Source organism: Rattus norvegicus, chromosome 9 (assembly GCF_036323735.1).
Source record: "Rattus norvegicus strain BN/NHsdMcwi chromosome 9, GRCr8, whole genome shotgun sequence".
NCBI classification, from domain to species: Eukaryota; Metazoa; Chordata; class Mammalia; order Rodentia; family Muridae; genus Rattus; species Rattus norvegicus.
The window spans coordinates 69,409,607-69,435,701 of NC_086027.1; the positions used below are offsets into that span (position 1 = coordinate 69,409,607).

Sequence of the window (26,095 nt, forward strand, 5' to 3'; positions counted from 1 at the left end):
CTACACCTGGCCTGAGCCAACCATGCATAAAATTTGTGGCTCAAGGACTTCTGAAATAGGAAAGGAAAGGCTTCTGACTTAGTAACTTTGGGGACACCTTTTGAACAACTGAAGAAGTGAGGTAACCCATCTGTTTTCAATTACGAATGATACCTAATTAGCACTAAGGATATTTAAGTTAGTGAACTACAGTTCATTCATAGATCTGAATTCTTATGCCTGTCAGGATGCTCACATGTTTCTCTAAAATTATACATTAAAATAAAAGCATTAGTTTGTAAGATTTGGTTATAGGAGTCACCCAGGTTAATGTGTTTTCAGAGAACAGCCCCTGACCTTAACTTGACCCTGTCTTGGCTGCTTCAGGGATGCAGACCTTAGCTGTGTTGGCCTTCTCATGTGGCACCTGAGACTGAGGTAACAGAAGAAATACACAGAGGGATCAAGACTCAGACAAACTGACATTATGCATAGCAGGGTTCAATCTTTCTGAAACTACAATGACAGACTTTGCTTCCTAATCACAGAGCAATCAGGTCTTCACTTTTGTTGAATTTTATAGAATGTGGTAAATGTAAATAGGCAGTTTTATAATTTAAAATGAATATGGTTCTCAGTATTAATAACTGTCAGGTAAAGTTTTTTTGTTTGTTTTTGGCAGTAGTGGGAAATCTAACCAGGAATCTTGTGTGTGCTAGACAGGTATTCTACCACTGGGCTACATCCCCGGCCAAAGCAAAGATTTTTTTTCCCAAACATTTACATGCCTAGAGTATTAGTTCCATCTAAACTGATTGATGAGGAACTGGGATTGGTGACACAGACATTGAAAGACAGCCAGGAAACTAAGTATGATGGACTATGTCAAAACATAAAAAAGACTGGGGTGCAGGTCTGTGGCAGAGTGTTTGTCTAGCATTTGCAAAGTCCTAGATTCAATCCTTAGTACTTGGGGGAAGATTTTAAGGTAGAAGAAAGAATTATTAAAAGTTTTTGATAAAGGAGTTTACCTGTATTTAAAAATTTTACGTCATTAACAGAAATTACTGTTGTTTGTTTGTTTGCCGAGACAGGGTTTCTCTGTATAGCTCTGGCTGTCTTGGAACTCGAGTACTCTATAGACCAGGTTGGGCTTGAGCCCACACAGATCCTCTTGCCTCTAAGCCAGCAGTGCTGGGACTAAAGCTGTGAGCCATCACGCCCAGCTTAAAAGCAATTGTTGACTACTTATTCCATACCTCCTACACGCTCATGCCAGTTAACCAACCATATATGCAAATTATGGATTAATTTATTTTAAGGAAAAATTTGTGAATGTGCTTGTATTCGTGACTCAGATCAAAAGAACAAAAAAGTCAAGTGATGACCATAAAAAGCAAAATGGTCTAACCAGGGGTGCCACTCCACTGGTTCCTCAAGGACGGAATGCAGCCTTTCTCACAGAAGTGGGGACTCCATTGAGGACACAGCCTTTCCTACAGGAGTTCTGAGGCACTCCTATTTGAGGACTACTATGTCTTTCAACTGAACTTAAAAAGAAGCCTGTAGGGTCACTCTCAAGTCTTAGCAGAGAAGTTTTTTTGCGCAGGAAGACAGTGGTTAATGCATAAATGCACAACAGGACAGCAGTGCAGAGAGTAAGGGACCGAGGAGTGCTTAGCCACCATGGGACATCTATATATCACTCCCTATCCTCAAGGCTCAGGGACCACTGTCGAAGAGAGAGAAGAAAATGTTTCCACTGGAGAGGACTCAAGTGAAATTGTTTCTTCAGGGCATGACAAATCCATTACATTAATGAACTCAACTCTGCCTGCACAAAAGCAAGCATGTTATTAGCATATAGAGTGGAAGGGTTCCATGAGCCTCTATTCCTAAGTGAAGAGCAATTGACAGCTGATAGCTTCTGGAATAGGGAGAGTCAGTTTTCTCTAATGATGTGGCTCCTGGTAGGTGGACCATGTTCCAGTGGATAGCCATCTATGTATATATCAATAGTACAAATTGGACTGACTTGGTGGATTATTAAAAGGAAAAGATAAAGCACATGAAATTGGGAGGAGTCAGGGGAATATGGTCAAATTACACTGTATTGTCTGAAATTATAATATATAAAAAAGAAAAATTATTCTCTCAACATTAGAGTCCATAATAATGATGATCATTCTAAATGTTACTGAATATCATGCAAGATTTAGGAGTCCAAAATTTGAAGAACATTTGAGAAAAACGATACTTAGACTCATCCTTAAGACAAGGAACGAATCTGAATTAATTAAAAAAAGAATTGTAAGCAACTTCTCTGGAACTTTAGGGCAATGGCACTACATGGTGTTGCTGCAGTAAACTGGTTACAATTGAAAGGGGGCTAGTTAAAAGAGTATAAATAACTGACATTAAAAATTAAGATCTTAGGTCACTCACTAGTCACTAAAGGCAACACTAAAATAGTAACCCCATTATAATTAAGACTGAAGATCTAAGAAAGAAGAGTGAAATAGTGCCAAATCAGACTCTAATAAAGGAATAAAGCATACGGTTAAACACTGGACAACACAGATTTGTATGTGAAGTAAAACCAGTGATTACCTTGCTGGACTCTTCCAACTGAGTGCCTCGCTTCCAGGCTTCCGAGAAGATAGAGCTCACAGTACTTTGGGAGCGGATGTGTCCGGAGGGCAGGGTGTCAGACACTCCACTGTCAGACTGATTAGAGTGATTGGACTGAGACTCTGTTTAAAATATTTAAAGAATCAAATCAAAGTCAGTGAATATATTCTAGTAGAAAAACCTTACTTAGAAATTGACTCTAATCTTTTTAATATTCCATATTTCACAATGAGAGACTGGTACAAGTGATTAGCACCCTGAAAGCCTGTCTTGGATAAAAGTCTACTCTGAACAAATCAAAAACAACAAAAAGAAGTGCTGGCTCACTGCACTGGTCAGGGACCAGCACTAGTGTGAGTCACTGTTCACGGTGCTGATTCCTTGGCTAAGCTCCTTGCATCAGGTTTCTCCACAGTGAAGTCACTGCTTTCTCAACCCTACCTATACCTTTCCTAAGTATATCACTATGTATCCCCGTTTAAGAGGAGCAAAGTGTCCCCATCAAAATTCCAACTCAATTCTTCATAGAGTTAGAAAGAGCAATTTGCAAATTCATTTGAAATAACAAAAAACCTAGGGTAGTGAAAACTATTCTCAACAATAAAAGAACTTCTAGGGGAATCACCATCCCTGACTTCAAGCAGTATTACAGAGCCACAGTGAAAAAACTGTATAGTATTGGTTCAGAGACAGGCAGATAGATCAGTGGAATAGAATTAAAGACCCAGAAATGAACCCACACATCTATGGTCACTTGATCTTTGACAAAGGAGCCAAAAAAAAAATAGCATTTTCTACAAATGGTGCTGGTTCAACTGGAGGTCAGCATGTAGAAGAATGCAAATTGATCCATTCTTATCACCCTGTACAAAGCTCAAGTCCAAGTGGATCAAGGACCTCCACATCAAACCAGATACACTCAAACTAACAGAAGAAAGAGTGGGGAAGAGCCTCGAACACATGGGCACTGGGGAAAATTTCCTGAACAGAACACTAATGGCTTATGCTCTAAAATCAAGGATCGACAAATGGGACCTCATAAAATTGCAAAGCTTCTGTAAGGCAAAGGGCACTGTCATTAGGACAAAATGGCAACCAACAGACTGGGAAAAGATCTCTAGCAATCCTACATCCAATAGAGAGCTAATATCCAATATATACAAAGAACTCAAGGAGTTAGACTCTAGAGAATCAAGTAACCCTATTTAAAAAAATGGGGTACAGAGCTAAACAAAGAATTCTCAGCTGAGGAATATTGAATGGCTGAGAAGCACCTAAAGAAATGTTCAACATCCTTAGTCATCAGGGAAATGCAAATCTAAACAAATGAGATTTCACCTCACACCAGTAAAAATGGCCAAGATCAAAAATTCAAGTGACAGCAGATGCTGGCGAGGATGTGGAGAAAGAGGAACACTCCTCCATTGTTGTTGGGATTGCAACTGGTACAACCACTCTGGAAATCAGTCTGGAGGTTCCTCAGAAAATTGGACATAGTACTACCTGGGGACCCAGCTATACCTCTCCTGGGCATATACCCAAAAGATGCTCCAATATACAACAAAGACACATGCTCCACTATATTCACAGCAGCCTTATTTATAATAGCCATAAGCTGGAAAGAACCAGATGTTCTTCAACAGAGTAATGGATACAGAAGTTGTGGTACATCTACATACACAATGGAGTACTACTCAGCTATTAAAAACAATGACTTCATGAAATTCATATGCAAATGGATGGAACTAGAAAATATCATCCTGAGTAAGGTAACCCAGTAACAAAAAAACAAAAAAACAAAAAAACCAAAAAACCCACACACGATATGCACTCATTGGTAAGTGGATATTAGCCCAAAAGCTCGGATTATATTCAAGATACAATCCACAGATCATATGAAGCCCAAGAAGAAGGATGACCAAAGTGTGGATGCTTCAGTCCTTCTTAAAAGAGGAAACAAAAATATTCATAGGAGGAGATATGGAGACAAAGTTTGGAGTAGAGACTGAAGGAATGGCCATTCAGAGCCTGCCCTACTGGGGGATCCAGCCCCTAAACCTAGACAATATTGTTGATGCCAAGAAGTGCATGCTAACAAGAGCCTGATATAGCTGTTTCCTGAGAGCATGGCAAACACAGAGGTGAATGCTTGCAGCCAACCATTGAACTGAGAATAGGGTCTCCATTGGAGGAGTTAGCAAAAGGATTGAAGGAGCTGAAGGGGTTTGCAGCCCCATAAGAATACCAACCAATCAGAGCTCCCAGAGACTAAACCACCACCCAAAGATTACACATGGACAGACCCGTGGCTCCTGCTGCACGTGTAGCAGAGGAAGGTCTTGTTGGGCACCAATGGGAGAAGAAGCCCTTGGTCCTGCCAAGGCTGGAACCCCCAGTGTAGGGAAATATCAGGGTGGGGAGGCAGGAAGGGGTGGGGTGGGGGAACACCCCCATAGAAGTAGGGGGAGGGGATAGGGGATTTATGAACGGGAAACTGGGAAAGGGGATAACATTTAAAATGTAAACAAAAAAATTCCAATAAAAAATAAAAGAGGAGCAAAGTGTGTACAGAAATCATTTTGAAATATTTTGTGGGACTGGAGAGAGATCTCAGTTTCAGTTGGGAGTGTGTACTTGTCTTGTAGGGAGGACTTGGACTTCGAGCCAGTATACAGTTGTAAGCTGCCTGATGTGTGTGCAGGGGCCCAATGTCGTCTTCTGGCCTCTATGCACACTTGCATGGCACACACAATCCATGTAAACACACACATACACATAATAATAAATAAATCCTTCTTTAGAGCCTATCCAATTTGAGAGTTGGGGGAGGCATGGATGGAGCTGGGGAAAGGGACAAAGGGTGATGTCATATTTTCATTAAAAATGTATTTTAAATCTTTAAAAATATTTTGCATGGAAGGTTTGTTTCTTCCTTGTTTATTTGTTTATATTAGCATAGATTCACAAATCTCATAATTTGGTTATAATTTTTTACTACATAGTATGTATTTTTCTTTTTTCTTTGTCTCCCCCCTTCCCCCTAAACAGTTTCTCTGTGTAGCCCTGGCTGCTTTGGAATTCGCTAATGTATGTAGCCCAGGCTGTTCTCGAATCTGGAGAGCTACCCCTCCCTCCTCAGTGCTGTGATTAAAGGTGTATACCACAACTACCCGGCCATTGTATAGATCTTTTCCTCAACATTATTTCAGCGTTAGGCACTAAAGCTCTTTCACATTGCATCTGTGTCCCTCTGATAAACCCTTATCTGATTTTTGAGTACTTTTGTTTTGTATCTCTGACTTAGCGTCAGCCATTGTCCAAGAGCAGTGGTTCCTTCTGGTGACTGAGCTGTGGGTAATCTCATTATTATGGGGCATCACTTTTCTAGAACCCCTCGATGGGCACAGCTGGAAAGTATGTGTTTGCATGGGCTATGCACATTGCATTCATACAGGTTAGTATATACATATCACAATTTCCAAATAGGTTTTTATTACTTAAAAATATCAAACCATACAATTTTAAAGTCATTCAGCAACAGTATGGATTATCATTGGAAAGATTTTGAAAGAAGCACTTAACTGAAGATGTGAATACAGAATACGTATTTAAAGATGTGGAAATCCAGAAGCCCCATGGAGGGTCATTGATTCCCTGTGAGTACTAGAAAGTGTGGCAACCTAAATGGCTTCCTTCACTGTAGTTCTGAACGAGCTGAAAGTGTTTCCACTGCACTGACATGTCAGGAGCTGTGTAGGAGCAGGTGTGCAGGTCCTGATGCACTGTGAATACATCTCCAAGCAGCTTGTATACTGTGCATCTTAGAATGTATTGTAAAAATATACTTCATAAATATAAAACCCAACACTGCATTAGAAGTGCACTTGAAATACGTAACACTGCACCTGGGAAATAAAAAGTACCCACCAATTATAATTTGGATATTAGGTATGTCTGTAGGTGGCAAGTTCTAACCCTCGTGATAGGGCCATCACATTTGTAGTAAAATAGTGCTGTGTGGTATGCTGACTTACCTGGGATACTGGAAGAACTGGATCCGGATTTAATGCTGGAGCTGGATAAAGAGGTCCAATCATAAGCTGACTCTGTCCTCTTCAAGGCTTCTTGGTAATTCGTGTAGAGCTGCTTCCCATACTAAGTAAAAGGGAACAAATGGTGATATCTCGCCCTGAGTTGCATGTAGAAGGTCATGGAGAAGGGAGGGAAATACTTCTGTGAACTAGTTCAGTTTGTATTAACGCCTGTTATACTCTCCAGAGTACTCCTGGGTACTAGAAAATCATGCTCATACTCATTTTCCTTAGTTCTAAGAACAGCAGGCACCTAACTAACAATTTTAATAATGTTAATAGAAATAAAAGTTTTATCAATCCAAATTCAAGAGATCTAGGACTAGATTCTTAGCACTATTTAGGGACATGCCCCAAATATACTCAAAAATAGCCATGACTTAATTTAAATTTATTTGTGTGTTGGGTGTTGTCTGCAGACAACAACAATAAAAACAATGACAACAACAATAGAAAAACCTAAACTTGGTTACGTAAGAATCATATAATGTACACTCCAAAGTAGAAACAAATCACTTTGATGCCATGCAAGCTACTGCCAGCAGTATTGTTCCATTGTTTCCAACCACCAAGGAAAGAAGGCACTTAGAGCATGAACTTAGGCCTGAGGAAACTAGATACCTGAGGAGTAATGAGCATGAAACAGTCAGACCCACCAACAAGAACCCACAGCATCTAATTAACCACTTCATTAGTGCAGCACCAAATGGAGAGGCAGTGTACCTTGGCAATGCGGATCCCATTGACCCACTGATGCAGGGTCCTTGCATCATCACAACAAAGGTACTTGATGTACTGAGACTTCTTCTGGATCTGTGGGTGCTGTAAAATTGAAGGCAGAGTCTTCTAGAGAACTGACACTTAGAAAAACCCCAGTGACTTACAGTCTTAAAGAAATGCCAACAGTGCATACTTCTATACAACCATAAACTGAAATAAAACAGCCCATACTTAACTTTTTAAAACAAAGTACACGTCATGCTAAATTTTTGGTCAAGATATCCATGTAAACCTTTCTACCTGGGAAGTTCTCAAGTGTTCCTTTTACATATCAAAGAAAAACACTATCAAGATTAAGCCAATAGAATTCTCAGCCTTTGAGACAAAAAATGGAAAAAGAATATCTACCCAGGAAATCAGCTTAGAGGCTACAGAGAAGTTCCTTCCTTCTGATAAACAGCTATACTAGATCTGTGTGGAGCATGCACAGCACAGCACCCAGACCGTAGTCCATGGCGACATCCGACTGTTGGAACAATACCTCACAGGCTCTGTCTTTACCAAACTGCAATGTGCATGCACTCCTTGGTGGGACAAGAGGATAGTGTTGAAGTTTGTTCTGTTCTTGCAATATTTACTTTATTAGAAATTAAAACGAGGGCTGGAGAGATGGTTGAGTAGTTAAGAAAACTGACTGCTCTTCCAGAGACCCTGAGTTCCAATCCCCAGCAACCACAATGTGGCTCACAACCATCTGTAATGGGGTCTGTAGCCCTCTCCTGGTGTGTCTGAAGACAGCTACAGTGAACTCATATACATAAAGTAATTAAATCTTAAAAGAAATTAAAATGAGAGTAAAAAATTAAGATAGAAGAACACAACTCTCCCCAAGTTCCTCTCAGTAGCCAAGACAGCAAAAACATTATGGAACCTGTGAGAAACCCCACTGTACTACAGCAAGAGCATACGAGTGTGAAAGGCATGCGCTGTCTCAGTGTTACAAACCTAATGCTGGTATCAGGGTTTTGCAAACCACTGGCTGAAGTTACTCTGCACGAGCTTCCTAAGAATCATTTGTTATTGTAGGGCATGGTGACATACACCTGTAATCCCAGCAGCCTGAAGGCTGAGGCAGGAGGAGCCCAGGATTGAAGCTGGGTTGAGCTACACAGCAAGGCTGCCTCAAAAAAACAAAAAAAACAAAAAAACCCAAAAAAACGAAAACAAGCAAAAAAAGGTGGGGGGGAGGGGAGCTGCTTCTGTAACTAACCTTGACGATGCATTGGTGTTGTCTAAGAAAGTTTATTAAGTAAAGGACTGCTATTATTAATAGACCCACCTTACCAATGAAATCAAAACCCCAACTAAATCCTAAGCAAATGGTACTCCCTAAACCCAGCTAACAAACATGCAGACTAACAGTACTGGCTATTGTGAGGGTGGAGCTGGAGCCAAAAGCTCTCACAGGGGGCTGGGGATTTAGCTCAGTGGTTAGAGCGCTTACCTAGGAAGCGCAAGGCCCTGGGTTCGGTCCCCAGCTCCGGAAAAAAAAAAAAAAGCTCTCACAGGTCTCAGCACTTCTTCCTGAACCTTTGTAGGCTTTGTAGGCCGTCTTTATAAATGTTAATCTAGATCACTAACAGGAACCAGACTGAGAGGGAAGGGACTTCCTAATAACAGTATAGATAACAGACTATTTTGGCTATCATTTCAGGGGAGTGAGGAAGGGAGAGAGATCGTTATTTCTGGACCAGATGAAAGTGGGTGAAGTTTCAACTTGAGAACGGTGCTCTCTGATGGGTCTACACAGGACAACAACAAAAAATATGCGTCTCACTGTAAAGTTTTTTTTTTAAGACAGAGGATCTGGCTCCACACTTCTGATCCTGTCTCTTCCTCCTGAGTGCTAGGATTTTGGGTGCAAGCTACCAGACCAAACTTTACCCTTTACCTTGTTGTCCCTGGTGCTAAGGATGGAGCTAAAGTGCTGAACTGCTGAGTTACCCTACTCATCCTATCCTATCCAAAGACACAGAATTACCTGGTGAAGATCCAAATGTCAATCTAGTATCGGTCAGGTTTACCTTTAAGGCCAGACAGCAGTCTGTGGGTGCTTTGTATTTGTTCCGATAGTCCTGCCCATAGTATACATTTACATGATCCAGCTGGAGAAAGCACACTAGATCCCGAGATACCTAAGAAAAAACACCCCAAATATTAACGTAATAGGGCCAATAAAATAAGCAAGTATCATAGCAGGTATGGGTTTTTAGTTGAGAATCAAATCTTTACTAGGTAAAAAGTAAGATTCGATTTTTCTTCAGTCTACAATGTAACCAAAAAGGCAGTCCATTTTGCTTGTTATCTATTCCTAATGAACACTGATTTGGTACTTTATACAGACCCTGTACATAGTATGCATATGATATAGAATAAATAGGTCATAGGGAACAGGAGAAGAGCAGCACTCTTAGGAAAGAACAAGAATTTACCAAGTAAGTGCATGTCAGAGGCAACAACTTATGCTCATAGGACTAGGATGATAATGCTGTAAATGCTTAGGACAGCTCTAAACCCAAGACAAGCACAAAGACAGCTTGTACTTCAGTAAAAGAACACTGCACAAGATTGAAGTCGATATAATCCTAAAACGCCATTCCCCCTAAATGAAATACAGACTCCCATAAGACCTCTCCCTGCCCCAAATATCAAAACTGTTTAGCTGGTTGTGGTCATGGATACCTGTAACCCCAGCACTCGGGACTTGGAAGAGGGGGAGTCAAGAGGATCAAGAATTCAAGGTCATCCTAAACTACAGAGTGATTTTGAGACCTCTCTGAATAAACTACATGAATAAGATCCTCTTACTACTACTACTACTACTACTACTACTACTACTACTACTACTACTACTACTACTACTACTACAACAACAACAACAACAACAACAACAACAACAACAACCTAAATGGGGGAAAATCGAGAATTGAAATGAACCCATCTAATGATCAGAGAAATGAACAGTTTTTTGCTTCCTCTTCTTTACAACAGATTAATAAACTAAACCATCTTGTGTGTCTTACAGGGGTAAAATAGTATTCTTGCTACAAGGTAAAAGCAGCTAGCATACCGTGGGCAGTGCGGAAGGACAGAGAAGGACATACCTTTGCTTTCCCTTTAGGGACATAGTAGATACCAGATGCTCGCAAGAGAAAATAACGCTTTTTCCAGGACTTCTTGCCATCATCTTTCAACCAAAGGACTCCTTCAATTTCTGGGACAGTTACAGAACTTCCACAAAAACATTCCTTAAAGAAAAAAATCATTTGGAAATATTTATGATTCTGATATTTTCAGAAAATAAATTATCTATTCCTGTGAGATGCATAACACTAAGCAAAGCAAAATGGTTTTTTTATTAAAACCACACTAGCTTTCTGAAAGAACTGTCTTTTCTAAACACAGTATAAGTTTACTTTAGAATTACTGTGGAAATCCTGAAGTGTGAGTCATGGGGCTGGGGGAACAGCTCAGTGGGTAAGAGCGTGTGCTGTGCTAGCAATGAGGACCTCACACCTACATGAAAAGCTGGGTCTGGCTGCGTGTGCACAGGGGTAAGATAGATGAAAGAAGAGGACCCAGGCATTCTCCTCTAGCTGATATGGTCTGCAGATACAGATGTGGAATCCTGCATGCTCACGTTTACATACAACACATACCACAGCACACAAAATGTCTGCCATGTCTATTAGAGAGGATTTGCCTATGAAGTCAGCTGAGTTGTGTGTACTACTGCTGAAACCCATTTCTTCTTTTCTGTTTGTGGTATGTGTGTGCTGTGCACGTGCTCATGTGTGGAAGCTAAAGCTGTTGTCAGGTGTCTTCCTCAGTTGCCCTCCACCTTAGTTTCTGAGACATGATCTGTCACTGTGGCTCAGTGGCTAGGCTGGCTGGTTGGTAAGCTCCAGGCAAGTGCCTGGCTTTTATGTAGGTGTCAGGGGCTATGAAAGCAGGCCCTCATACTTGCTCAGCACATACTACTGACAGGCCTGTCTCCTGCCCTCTGTAAACGCTGATAGGCCCAGCACAGTCACATCTCTCTTTCTCGACCCTTTTTATTGCACTGGATTATTGCTCGGCAAAAAGATTAGTTAGGAAGAGATCTGTTAGGAGCTCAACAGGTACACACAAAGCTCAGGGTGGAGAGAGTCATACCTCTAACAGCACTTCTTTGTTTCTGTCTGCCATCTCAGCCGTTTCCTTTTTCCCTAGAAGGTAATTCTAAAAAAAAAGAATGAAATGAAAATTAAAGGATAAACTCATTCTGCTATTCCCTTGGAGTTAAATGGGTACATCACTTGCTCCAGACAAGTAAACACTATCAGTTTAGTTTTGCCAGTCTAGAGAAGAGCGCACTCCTCAAAGCTCGCCCATAGGTGTATCATCGTTAAAACGTTCTATCTACTTCCTTCTTGCTCAAAACACTTGCTACAAAATATCCCATAGAATGCCTTTCATCACACTCTGAGGTGAGCCTGTGCGACAGCAAGTGTTCTGAACTACTCAGCTGTTACATGAGAATACCCCACAGCATTCTAAATTAAGTAGAAGAAATGAGGAATGATTTGCTGAGCTAGGCTTAGGCAGAGTCCTGTGCTGGACTGAGCAGGGTGTTCCAGGTGCTGAGTCCTATCCTGGCTTTGCTGTAACAGTCTCATTTGTTTAGTTTAATAAAATCTGAACTGCAGTCATTAGTATAACTATCTTGTAGTCTTCTACAGAAAGATCTATTGGCACTCCTAAGCATACACTCTTCATTAAAGAACCGCAGTTAAGTCTGAGGACTACAGACTGACGGTCTAACACTACTGCTGTTTTTCTCATCACTTTTTTATCACAGATATTTTGCTGTTCCTGACCTGCTGGGGAGGAAGTGGATAAAGAGGAGTGGGGTAGGGGTGAGAAAGGTGGAGGAGTAGCTAACAAATGAGAATAAGTCTGTCTGGACACACTCTCATGTAACACATGACTTCATATGCCGATTTAAACAGGCACAGGTGTGGTGAAGTACTGACATTATGTTGGCATAAATAAGGATGACAAGTAAGCAAAGGGGTTATGTAAACCAGCAAAGAAATTAAGATAAAGCATTAGCTATATAAACCCTGGGCTGCTTGGGTGAGATGAGACCCTCAGTGTTAATGAACTGAGGGCTCAACAGGCTCTGGCTTGTGCAGGAGAAACCCAGCAGCCTCCTGAACTATTCTTATTTCTACCAAAGTTTACCCCCATGTGGGGCTGGCAACCCCTCCGAGGCCCAGCTCCTGGTCCCCAAACACAGAGGGGTTTGCAGCTACAATGGCCAGTCACGTGGCTGTCAGACTTTTAACTCTACTGACTCAGCACTCAAAAGTTATGCAATCTTACCTGGGGGTTTTTAAAAAGTGCATATTTTTCTATACGCTCCATAAATATAAGCTTATTTTGGCTGTCTCTTGTCCAATTAAGAAGATTTTCAACCAAGTTTTCATGGTCTTCAAAGATTCTTTCTGTCCCAAAATCAAATACCAGCCTTTTGTTAGTATTCTTCCAAATTACATGAAAGGCAAGATAAAACACATTAGAATTACAGAATCTTTGTGAGTGTAGAGGTCAGAGGTTGATGATGGATATTTTCTTCAATTGCTTTCTAGATTACATTTTAAAACAGTCTCTCACTGAACATGAAGACCACCAGTTCAGGACACTGACTGGCTAGCAAGCTCCACTACCCCCCTTTGTCTGTCTCCCCACTGCTGGAATTATTGATGCATGTTGTGACTGGGTGTGTTTCTTTAAACATGGGTTCAGGGTGGTGGTGGTGGTGATGGTGGTGTGTGTCAGACTAAAATACACACACACACACACACACACACACACACACACACACACACACTACTGAACATATGCTAAAAGTGTTCTTTGAAATTTGTTGATGTGCTTTATTTTTCCTTAAAGACTTGTGTACAAAGCCTAGGAAATAACAGTATTGGGCTGGAGAGACGGCTTAGCATCAAGAATTCTTGCTGTTCTTATAGAGCATCCAGGTTCAATTCTTAGCACCATCATGAGGAAACTCAAAACCACCTCTAACTCTAGTGCCTGAGGACCTGACACTCTCTTTTGGCTTCTCCATGCACATGACATATATACATAAATGCAGATATATAAAATAAATGAAAATGTAAAAATATTTAATAATAGTTTTAGTAAATTTATTTATGCAACTCTTATTCCAAAGAAAAAGCATCTGTTATCGTTAAAACTGTTGCTTTAATGATTTAAAAAAATGCTGTGAATTGAATTTCATCTTTTATTCAAAGAACTCTCCAGATACACTAGGAAAAATGTCAAAAAGCAAGATTTAAAAATGATAAAGTGCCTGATAATTTTATATGAAAAAACATAATGTCTCAAAATGTTTCTGTCAATATGAAGGTTTGAGGTCACATAGATGCTAATAAACAATTAAATCAGAGGCATTACTAACCCATTTGTAACTCAGAAATTGTCTCCACCAGCGACCAGTCTAAACTGTAGCCACAGTGAGATTTGTCCATCAGGTTATCCAGCACTTGTCTCACTGTCTGTCTCTCATCCACCATCATTGTTTTAGAACTGTCATCAGACATGTGGACCCTGATCACCAGCTGCAACAGGTAAAAATGCAATTAAATGGTAACTTAAATGGAATTCTAGAAAAGTATTTTTCAAATATTAAATAGCATTCTGATTCATATCTTTAAATATAAATTAAGAAATGACTACTCTGACACTATTATTACAGGTAAAAATCGGAATATCAAGAAACCTACCTAAATATGTTTTAAGCCCTTTAAAATATTGTGCTAAGATGATTCCGTCTTACTGACTTTTGTTTTGGAAGTAGCAAGAAACCTTATCATATCAGAGGGATAATACAGATGAGATATGCTGTAAGCAGTGGGCCTCTGGAGTCAAGCACTCCAGGACCTGCCTAGAAACAAAGGCTCACTTTCTTAAAGCATCTCACACACAAAACCCACATGTGAAAAGATATCAGGGAGAATATAGTTTTACCTTTTCATAAATTAGAGAAACATTGTATATAAACAAGAAAATTCTTCATAAAGCAAAACAGGACAAAAAAAAGAAAAACCTTAAGATAAATATTTCAAACCCAGCAAAGAGCCACAAGTCACCTTTTTCACTTGAGCCTCTTTAATTTTCTCCAGAGCAACTCGGATCTTCTCAGCTTTCAGTTTTGCTGCCTGTTCTTCCTGCAAACACAAAGCATTTCAGATAAACTGCTGCTCACAGGGTGAGGAGACCAGCAAAGGCTTCATCCTCATGGCGCTGGTAGGGAACTATATTAAGAACACAATGCAGCACATGTATAGAAAGCACAATTCTAAAGTGGCTCTGTTCACAGAATGAAACAGACATGTCACAAGAAGAGAGCACAGGCTCAGCAACAGGATTAGCTTCCATATTCCAGAGAAAAAGAAAGACACCTGTCACGTAATACACCAACTTCGATTCTGACAACACAAGGCAAACAGCTTTCAAGCTCTGGGTTTAGGGAAATGCTGCGGACGAGCTCCTCCTGCTGGCCTATTTGCCACGCTCACACAACTTTCAATTCAGACTCCCTCCAGAGGTTATGCAAGATTTCTGCACAGTGTTTTGTTTTGTTACATTGGAAATTTAAGATCTTTGGAAAAATATATATAGCAAAACCAATCTACTTTGTTATAAAAATATAAAGGCCTCAACAAAAAGTATATGTACAAATATTAATTCTTACCAATATGCTAATACAAACAAGAGGCTGCCTTATATTTTAAGTTTTACTGATTTAGAAAATCATGCAGCACAATCAGTAAATTAAAATTTATTAATCTGTCAATAAGTCTATTCGTAAATGCTAAGTATAACTTTACAAATAACACGATTGTAAGTAATTCTAAGATTATAAACTCTCGTAAAAATTATAAAGAACTAAAAATAAAGCATTGTCCATTTTTTCTAATAGAATACAGTATTCAACACTAGTACTTACTAATAAGTTCCAGCAATAGGCCATAATAAACACTGTAGCTGTAATTTCCAATTTAAAAAGAAAACTCATGTAAGTAAACTTCTGTTTATAAAGATTTATTTTCTATTTCTGAGTACAAAACATTAAAATATCTATATAATTGCCATCTTCTAAAATCCTTTAATCCTTTCCTTTAAAAAACAAAGGAAAGCCTAATTATATCAGCAATAGTTTATCCTCTCTGGATTGTGCCTGAAATGTCGCAATCCATGTGTCAGTTTTCATAAAGAACTAACCCTTCCAGGGTAGGGAAAAAGCTAGATTTATTTACTGATTTTCCCTAGTCACCAAAGTCCTGCAAGCTTCCTTCTATTTCCACTTCCTACTGCGATGTCTCTCTTTGCAAGCTTAAGTTACTGACCATGGACCCGAGAGGCAGGGCAGGGGAAGGCTCATGGGCCAGAAATTGGATCCCTTTCAATGCGTGGAGCTACTGAATCAACAGACTGACCAAGACCTGGAAACACTATCTGTGAACCCAACAGTCAAAGAACAAAGATCTTTATTTTAATAATAAAGAGAATTAATACTTAGTTCTTAGATTATTATAGACATATTCCTCTGACTAAAAGATTATATAACCCAGTCCTTTCCTTTAAACAAATAAATCGCATCATAAAGCAATAGATGAATTTTAATGTAAATTTTTTAACCAATCTATTCTCTTATACATTTTATGTACATCTCTGAAAAGTAAATTTAAAGTCTATTGGGGGAGAAGGCATTGGAATCGATGCTTTATATATTTGAAATATAAACACAAACTTCTAAAAGTAAAATATTTGAAGTAAAATATTTTATGTATGTAAAATACTTGTGTATATATATACTTGGCCTGTATATATGTATGTGCACCGCACATGTGTGGCGCCTGCAGAGTTCAGAAGAGGACACTGGGGTCCTCGGATCTGGAACTACAGATGGTTGTGAACCACTATGTGGGTTCTGGGAATAGAACCTGTGTCCTCTGGAACAGCAGCAACTCTTAAGCATTGAGCTATTGCTTCAGGAAAACATGAAAAGATGGTTGATAGTCCTTAGCACCCAGAAAGTGCAAGTTAAGTCTTATACGTTTACTATGCCCCAAATCCAACACCCCAGCACAAAATGCTGGTGAGGATGTAGGACTGCTGCTCACTGCTAGTGAGAAGGAAACAATAATCTAGCCCCTTCGGAAGACAATTTGGCTGATTCTCACAAAATTACATGCATCATTGCCACATGGCCCAGTAGTCATGCTTCTATGTGCTCACTCAAATCAGTGCAAATTTCTGTCTACAAATGCCTGCACATGGATGCTTGTAGATGCTTTATTCAGAATCACCCAATCTTGGAAACAACAAAGATTTCCTCTGGTAAGTGAATAGAAAAAGTATGGTGCATCCTGGCAATTAAATATTATTCAGCACTAAAAAGAAATGAACTATAAAAGCAATAAATGGGCACTGTGGGCCCACAGATTAATAAATAAAAGAATTCAATCTATAAAAGTTACATACTATATAATTAATTGCAAGTATATTGTGCTCTGGAAAGGGCAGTAAAAAGGATCAGTGATTGTCAGGGTTAAGAAGGAAGCAAGGTGGGGTTGGGGATTTAGCTCAGTGGTAGAGCGCTTGCCTAGCAAACGCAAGGCCCTGGGTTCGGTCCCCAGCTCCGAAAAAAAGAAAACAAAAAAAAAAAAAAAAAAAAAAAAAGAAGGAAGCAAGGCTTTATTAGGCTTTATTAGGCAGAGTGCAGAGACCTTTCAGGGCAGTGAAACTACTGCTGTCACAGTACAGTGGATGATAAACAAAACTGCCCTAAGAATAAATAAAAAAATAAATACTGTATTTTGATTAGTTTCATACAATAATGGTGTTTCCATACTGCCATCCTTTACTGTTTGTCAAATTCCATGACAGGTTAGCTTAATTGAGCTCATGCACAGTTCCCGCCCCACACGTTGAAGTGCTGAACAGTAAGAGAACCAGGTAACCAATTAACATTCGTACAAATCAAGGAGTCATTTCTTAAATGCAAAACAGGCAAAGCTCTCCTAATACATTCAAGTTCAGCCTGTCTTTTACCTACAAAAATAGGTCAACATAATCTCATTTTTAAAATTGTCTTCAGGGCCTTGCATATAATAAGCAAGTAACTACCACTAGGCTACAATTTTGGTCATTATAAACTGGTCTATGAAAGTTAAAATCGAATTTCAGAGCTAGCTGGATACATCTAAGATAGGTAAATTTTAGTTTATTCGTCTCTAGTTTAATGCAAGGATGAACTTTCTAGAAACCTTTGAAGAAATAAATCTGGTTACAGTGAGATCTAAGTATCATTACTGGGAAAAAATGTAAATAAAAATAATCAAACTGCATGACCCATGGTTCCTGTGGGTGCTGTGCTCTTCTTCTAGCTAAACCACGCCTTACTTTTTTCCATAGTAATGTTAGGAGAAAGGAGACCATCTCACATTGTTGTGTTGTGTAGACAGGTCACTAAGTCTGTGTTAATGCGTGTGGACAATGTATGGGAGACTTCAGTACTAATCATCAAGCCCGTGCTAACCACACTCACTAAGGCAAAGGACAAAGCCTCCTGCACGTTGATTTCTGCTGACAGCACCAATCTTTAGGCTGCCTGTGCTCTTTCTACACCAGCCCTTGCTTCACGCTGTCTCACAATTATCCCAAACGTAGGAAGAGACACCTTACTTACAGAAAAACAACTTTCTCTCTCCTCCTCCTTCTCTTAAAAGAGCACGAGACAACCCATTTTCTACTGGAAAAACTCCTGTGTGGCTATCAATACCCATCAAATGCCAACCCTCCTCAAATTTGCACATAGGACAAAAACTGGGTACAGATCTTAAGATTAAGTGAAAGCCAAAGCTGGGTAACAACGTTCTCTGGGGTATAAACATTAGAATATCAGTACTCAGACAGTTCCAGTGTCAGAGAGAGGGGTAGTGAATGACTGCAACTGAGAAACGAAGACCACAGGCTCAGAGAACACAATGAAATCAAGGTGCTAAAGAGTGGTTTGCTCTAATCATTTCATAAGCTGCAAAAATCAAAAAGTAACAAATCAACTCAAAGAACTTCAAGTTATAATTTAATATTTGTTGGAGACTCTGCTATATAATGTGGCATAGAATCAGAGGAATTAGTTAACTTTCTCTGAAGAAATCATAAAATTATATTAAACTCTCATTAAGAGAGCTAACAGATATCTAACGCTCGCTGAACCACAGTTATAGTGTATATGATATCTAATTTAAATTTCTACAAAAATACAAGGCTTGTATGATTATTAGAACCACTGTACCAACTAAGACTCACAAAAATTTCTGTCTTCCTAAGATCATACACATTTATTAAGTGCTTAACTATGCATCCATTATACCATAATTTATTTCTATTGTCCTTAATAGTTTATAGTCTTAGCTTTTGTGGTACCAATAATAAAACTGTTAAAGGCATAACATAAAAGCATTTTAGTATCTCTCCTGAAGCAAAGAAAATGATGGTTAAAGCTAGCATGCTGTTGTTTTTGAATTCCTTATGTGCACTGGTGTTTTGCTGCATGCATGCTAAGAGTCACAGACAGTTGTGAGCTCTCAATGTGGGTGCAGGGATTTGAACCTGGATTCTCTGGAAAATCAGTCAGTGCTCTTAATTGCTGATCCATATCTTCAGCCCCCCAGCATTGTTTTTAAACACTGGCAGATATCTGGAGGCTGAGAACTGGGCCACCAAGCTTTACAGTAGAAAGCAGATTGCTCTGCAGGTTATGTCCGAGGTACACATACTTGGGACTAAAAGGTACAACTCAACGACAGGGAATTCGTTAGATATATGAAATGTTCTGAGTACAACACCCAGCACCAAAGAGGGGAGGGCACATAGTTCACAAAAGCCAGGTGCTTTGATAGAGAGGGCACCGACAACAGTCAGAATAAGGTTCTTCTGAGAAGCTTTATGGTATGGGTTGCTTAGGAATATCTGCCACTTCTTCCATGGGGCCATTCCATCTCCAGTATTCTCTTCGCCTTTGTTCCCTTTACAGCACTTAACATAATTTACGTATTTTTATATATGTATATTCAGACGCATATGTGTGTATGTATACATATATATTATATACATGTATAAATATATGTACATAAGAATATATATATATAAAATTTTAGAGGACAGGATCTCCTATAGTCCCAGGTTGGCCTCAATTTAATTGTATAGCTGAGATGAATGACCCACTTGCCTTTATCTACCAAGTACTAGATTACAGGTATATACCACAATGCCTGATTATTTTATTACCATAAGAGACTGTGTGTTTCCCCCTAAGGAATATGTCTAGTTTATAGTGTTGTGTACTAGTTAGTTCCATTCATAGTACAAGGAACAATAGAGATTACCAGACAAACAGGCAAGAGAAGTGGTCAAATGTCAAACTTAATCTGGGGAGCAGTGTTAAAAACAGATGTGGGGCAAGGTCAGAGACAACTGTAGTACTGTAGTGCTGGGCTAGGTGAGCGCTGAGACTGCTCTAGGATGAGCCGTGGGAATGAAGCAGATAGGCAGACCTAGTAAACGCTGAGGATCACAGCAGGCTCATTTGAAACACTAAGTGACAGGAGATCAGAATACTCAACCTGTCACTGGGAGAATGGCAGTACCCAAAGAGAAAAAGAAAATGTGTCTACATTGTGGGGCCTCAGGGAGACAGTGGGTAAGGGATCTCTCAGGGCTGCAGTGTTAATAAGGAAGATGTTAATAATATTCAGGAAACGCTAGCAGCTGTGAACTACCTGGGAGTGAAGGGAGCAGGGCAGATGACAGTGGACATGGCAAGAGCCTGCAGTCTTTGCTAGAGCAGAGCCCAGTTAAACTACAAAGCTGCCTCAGGCTAGAGAGTATGTGGCCAAAACCTGCATGAATTTCCTTCCTGACCGAAGGCTTCTTTCTGACTCTGGAGTTGACTTAGAAAGGAGATTGGGGAAGAAGGGGTTTCACTGCTCGCTCTGTCAAGGAGTCTTTTTCTTTGAGTGCTTCTTAGAGATTTTGATTTTTGTCAGTTAGCTCATCTCCTAAGGTTATGGTACGGAAAATAAGAGTAAACCCTCTCAGATATAATAGCATATGTAGCTTCTCAGAAACTATGGCCAAGCCTGGCATTCTTGAACTTAACCCTGAGCTCCTTAAATAAGATAATGACTAAGACAATGATTAAGAAAATAGTCATTCAGCTTTCTGATTATTGTTACCTAGTTAATGAGAATTGGTAACTAATTAAAAGATTTTAAGTTAAAATACGATCCCAGCATAAAACCACTAATAGCAAGAGTTAAATTAAAGCAATGATTTTAGGCTTTGAAATGCAATAGAAAATTAAGTTAGAAAAAGTGCAACACACGTGGAGTACTAGGTGTCTACAGAAGTTAAAATCAAGTCAAAATCACTAAACATATTTTTGTCTCTGAATATTAACAGTCATTAGATTAAGAAGACAGTTGCTTGCAGAAAGAGAAATAGCACCCTGTATTAAAGACAATGGCGCTACTATAAGAAAGGGGTACAAAGGATGCAAGCACAACCAGAGATTATATTTCTGTCTACAAGACAGTACACAGTTACATGCATGTGGAGAACAGTGGCATCACCTTGGTCAGCAAATGGGAAGGCTTCCCTGCAATGTTTCTCAGAAGAAGGGAGGTTTCCCTGTCCAGATAGGAGTGCTTGTGCAGGAAGAGAGAAAAACAAAAAAGGCAGTAAGAGAAGTCAGTGCAGGCTTTATGTGTTTTTAAAATAAAACAGACAGAGCAAGAATGACTATAAATAATTTCACATCAATTTTTGTAAGCCGAGTGGAATATGTCCATCAAGAATAAAATATTTTCAAAAACCAAACCAGCACCAACTGAAAAGGAGGTGAGAGGTAAAGACCCCACCTATGCCCATGGATATGTTCCAAGTGACTTGCCGATCGCTGGCTCTGAGTAATGCACGTAGAGATCATAGAGCTAGTCTGGCTCACAAGTCAGTGTCAGGAGTGCTGTGCAGAAAGCACCACAAATAAAACCGTGTCAAAGGCAAATGAGTAAACACAGTTCTTTCTATTAAGAATCTATAAGGCTTACAGAGATTGAAGCAGTAAATCCTCATTAGAATACAAACACTGTAAAAAATGGCACCCTTTTCTCATCAATTCAGTGAAAGCCACACTAAGAAGAAAAACACCCATATGTAAGTTACCTGATGTTTTTTTGTTCCCAGTAAAATTCTATTAATCCTTTCATTACAGGACAATGTGAAGGACACAGTGAAGGACTTTCACAGAAAATAAAGTGACTATTTTCCCCTGAAGTGAGTGATTTAATCTCTCTCCCTAGCAATGATGCACATGATGTAGTCCCTAACTACCAATGATACCTTCTTAATAATAAAAACATCCATTTTATTTTAGATTATATGAGTGTGAGTGTGAGTGTGTGTGAGTGTGTGTGTGTGTCTGTGTGTGTGTCTGTGTGTGTGTGTGCCCGTGGAGCTGGAGTTGCAGGCAGGTGTGAGCCACATGGGGTGGGTCCTGCAGACTGAACTCAGGGTCTTTGGACAGTAGTAAACTGCCTTAAGAGCTTACCTACCTCTCAAGGCCCTCTTGATAACTTAAATAGCACATTGTAATTCAAGTGTATGTAAGTGTATTAAATTTAATCCTTAAACTGCAACTATTTTGATATGTATAACATTTGAACTTGCCTATCCCTGAACAAATTTAGTATTTAATACCATGTAATTACTTGCACCATTGAAAGCAATGAATGCTGAATGGAAGGCATTGTATCAAAAGTCTTCCTTAGTGGTATATTTTATGAATCTAACTATTTCACATTACTTTGACACATAAGTTTTTTGGAAATAAAGCCCAGTGAATAGGTACAAGATCTGTGGACACTTTCAAAAGGTCCATCTAGATGACACAGTATATCAAAGACTGGAGCACTGTTAAAAGGACACTAACTTAGCACAAACCTGCACTGTTCAGTCTGTTATAAGACTCTTCTTTGTACTGCTAAACCAATTTTAGCTCAAGATGAACCTCTGTGTAACCAGCCCCTCTCATCCATTCTCTCCAAACAACAAAAAGAGACCTAATGGTGTGTGTCGGGGGATTCCTCAGGATCTTTACTAAAACAGTCAAACATTAAGAACCGAGAAAGTTACCCCAGGCCCTCATTTATCTTTATACGATAGTCAAAGATAAAGACCCGCTGCCCATCCATAAGACTGCAGTAGGCACACGTCTCTGAAACTCAGACTCAGTTTACAGTTACTGCTCAGCCCAGACCAGAGAGAGCACAGAAGCATGAAGACTAGAAAGCAAAGTCTAAAAATATTATTGCTGATGTCATTTATTCATTATTTTGTCATTTATACACGAGAAAAAAATTTCACACAAATATCTAAGACATAGCATGAATCTGAAAAAAATATCTGTATGTGGTGTGTGCCTGTGTCTCCACGTGTGGGTATATGTGTATGTGGTGATTACATGTATGTGCCTGTGCGGGCCAGAAGTTGATGTTGATGTCTTTCTCAGTTATTCTCCACCATGGATACGGGGGCAGGGACTCTTACTGATCAGGTTAGTTTATTTAGTCCAGCTCTTACTGCAGTCCTGTCTGTCTCCAGGGGCTGGGACTGCAGGCAGGCAGGTGACCAAGCCCACTTGGCATTTATATGGATCTTGAGGATCCAAATTCTAGTCCTCATATCTACAGTGTTTTGTATTGTTTTGTTTTTTTAAATCTCCTGAGCCATTTTTCCAGCCCAAGAAAATAATTTATTGAAAACCTATCACAATTTATCTTACAAAGGTTACTTTTCCAGAAAAGCCCCAAAATAATGGAATATCAATATTCATGTAACCACATTTCAAGCTTGTAGAAGTGAAGATAACTTGTAAAAGTTCATTCCTTTCACCATATAAGCACTGGGGTCACACCCAGGTCACTGAGCTTGGTGACAGGTGCCTTTAGCCACTGTAATATCTTGCTAGCCTTGTGTTTCACGTTTTAAAAAATGAAATCGGGGTTGGGGATTTAGCTCAGTGGTAGAGCGCTTGCCTAGGAAGCACAAGGCCCTGGGTTCGGTCCCCAGCTCCGAAAAAAAGAACCAAAAAAAAAAAAAAAAAAAAAGAAATCTACACCAGGCTCTAGAGGCACATGACTTTAATCCCAGCACTCAGGAGGCAGAGGCAGGTGGATCTTGGAGTTCAAGACCAGCCTAGTCTACACAGTTAGTTACAGGACAGCCAAGCGTACACAGAAAAACCCTGTCTAGAAAAACAATGGGAAGGAAAAAAAAGGGGGGGAGCAAACAAACAAACAAACTTGTTTCATACCATCCTCAAATATAACTCCAGACATCAATTTTAACATAAGCTTAAAAGAAGCTTACAATATGTACTTAATGTAGTAATTAGTTACGAACATCTTAGCACCTGGTTTTCAGAAAATATTTTGGTGGTTGCTTAAGAAACAGATCCAGGGGAGGGACCAGATGGCTCAGCAGGTGAAAGGGCTTGTGGTGCCCACATGAACATGTTTCATCCCTGAAATCCTTGTACAAGGCCAAATGTGGTGGTGCCCATGTGTAATTCCAGCACTCCCACGGACAGAACTGACTGCAATGCACAGATAGCATGGTAGTAGCGGTAAGAGAGACCCTATCTCAAAACATCTTGGAAGGAGAGAATCAATTTCTCAAAGTAGTTGTCCTTTGACCTCTTTACAACTGTGCTGGCATGTGCATGCTCTCCTCTCCCACTTATACATGTATATATATGTTAAAAGGCATGAGGATTAGAGAGACGGCTCAGTGGTTAAGAATACTAGCTGCTCTTCTAGAGGACTCAGGTTTGATTTCCAGTATACATTAGTGGCTCACAACTGTCTATAACTCCAGCCCTAGGGGAACTGACGCCTTCTTTCAGCCTCCACAGGAACCAGGCATGCATGTGGCGCAGACACACATGCAGACAAAGCACCCACACATAAAATAATCAAAAAAAAAAAAAAAGACATAGTTTGGATCTTGGGGGCAGGGAGACCTCATCCAGAAATATATTAAGCATTACACTGAGTTTTAGTTACTACTATAAATAATAAAAATGAGTTGTGAAAATACTACTGAACTGTACTTTGCTAATGGGGGCAGTAATCTGAAAATACAATAATTATTTGGGTTGAAAGTTTTACTGAAAAAAAACCTAGAAAAGTGGAATGTCAGGGCCTTTTAAGGGAAGGCAAATCCATGTTGCTTCTATTTAAATTATAGGTGTAACAGGAGGCATGGTACCTACACATCAGAGCTGAAATAAGTTCTCTTTTAAATAAATACCTACATTACCTATTTCCTTCTTTAGTATCATCTAGCTACACACTGCTCCTTAACTCCTTACTTTCAGAAGGAAGAGGGATCAAGCCTCTGACTGGAGAAAGATGTAAAGGGAGAAATGAGGTGTGCCATTAACAGTCAAGGTGTCTTGGCACATGTTGCTAGTTAACAAAAACACACTCTGGTTAGTGAGATGGCACAGCACTTGCTGTGGAAAGCTTGACCCATGCAAGGTGGGAAGAAAGAACCAATCTCACAGAATTGTCCTCTGGACTCTATATGCACACTGTGGTACACATGTCCACACAAACACATTACAGTAGAAATAAACAAAAACATGGCTTGTATGTTTTCATATTCTTTTCCATTTATGCTTTCTCTCTCTTTTCAGCCATCCTTTAGACTCTAACTTCAAGCCTGGAGCTATACCAGGCCCTGGAGTAAAAGGTGGTCATATATTGCTGCCTTGTCTAAGACCAAGAAACTTAGTCCTTGTTATCTCTGAGTGGCCTGGCCCCTAACTCCCTAATCTCTTTCTGCATTGTCCACTGACAACTATAATCAACTGTGCTAGGTGGCATGGGAGGGAGGAGCAGGTAAGCACCTATGTCAAAATCAGGGTTCAGTAAAGTATTCCTGAAAGAGTGTACTATCTTGGAGGATGAAGTGGAGGCTGAGAAGGGTGGGATGGATAGAGGAAATGAGAAATATTTGAGATTGGTGATTCTCAGAGGTAGTTAGTGTTGTCTTTAACTTGGTATCTCAGAAAAATGGTGAGGGTATTTTAAGCATTCATAATAAAGTTAAGAGGAAGGGTTAATTAACAGTATTTATTGAGAAGAAAGTTAGAAGTGCCAGATATCTTAAAGCACAGTATAACATCACAAAGTATAGATCCATCCTACAGGATATTTATATCCTCACACAGAAAATTATAGATGAAAAGTCTTGTGTATTTTATATAAAAGCACAAAGTAATTTTGTATAATATAAATTTCCGATGAATTTTGGACGTTTTGTCTTATGAAATAGATTGAGAAAATCCTATACTTTGTATTTTATTATGTTTTATAATATCAAACATAACAGGTTTGATGAACACGTTACTGTGCTTCTATTTACCCTCCCTCTCACTCCTGTTGCTTGTGTTGGCCCTACCTGTCCAG

General features: G+C 39.5%; 2 protein-coding genes across 21 annotated transcripts in view; one reads left to right on the forward strand and one right to left on the reverse strand.

Moving 5' to 3' along the window:
* The window catches only part of Abi2 (abl-interactor 2), a 169,559-nt gene that overhangs the window by 88,535 nt on the left and 54,929 nt on the right, over positions 1 to 26,095 (forward strand). For 3 of the 7 annotated variants that reach the window (XM_063266756.1, XM_063266790.1, XM_063266789.1), the window contains one exon: positions 9,136 to 23,732. The exons of the other annotated variants lie outside the window; for them this stretch is intronic. In XM_063266756.1, the coding sequence (XP_063122826.1) occupies positions 9,136 to 9,143 (8 nt within the window). In that variant the 3' untranslated portion in view covers positions 9,144 to 23,732. Of the gene's footprint in view, positions 1 to 9,135; positions 23,733 to 26,095 lie in introns of those variants that run through there. 7 annotated transcript variants of the gene reach the window in all.
* Raph1 (Ras association (RalGDS/AF-6) and pleckstrin homology domains 1) overlaps positions 1 to 26,095 on the reverse strand; it is an 86,903-nt gene that overhangs the window by 12,335 nt on the left and 48,473 nt on the right. For 6 of the 14 annotated variants that reach the window (XR_005488933.2, XM_039083870.2, XM_039083868.2 and 3 more), the window contains 10 exons: positions 21,194 to 21,268; positions 14,642 to 14,719; positions 13,951 to 14,110; positions 12,849 to 12,970; positions 11,637 to 11,702; positions 10,586 to 10,729; positions 9,506 to 9,616; positions 7,425 to 7,523; positions 6,645 to 6,765; positions 2,590 to 2,732 (listed from right to left, as the gene is read on the reverse strand). Coding sequence is in view for 13 of the 14 variants with exons in the window: in XM_039083870.2 (XP_038939798.1) it covers positions 2,590 to 2,732; positions 6,645 to 6,765; positions 7,425 to 7,523; positions 9,506 to 9,616; positions 10,586 to 10,729; positions 11,637 to 11,702; positions 12,849 to 12,970; positions 13,951 to 14,110; positions 14,642 to 14,719; positions 21,194 to 21,268 (1,119 nt within the window). In the remaining variant the exon portion in view is untranslated. Of the gene's footprint in view, positions 1 to 336; positions 413 to 2,589; positions 2,733 to 6,644; positions 6,766 to 7,424; positions 7,524 to 9,505; positions 9,617 to 10,585; positions 10,730 to 11,636; positions 11,703 to 12,848; positions 12,971 to 13,950; positions 14,111 to 14,641; positions 14,720 to 21,193; positions 21,269 to 26,095 lie in introns of those variants that run through there. The other 8 variants (XM_063267382.1, XM_063267381.1, XM_039083862.2 and 5 more) reach the window with 3 other exon arrangements.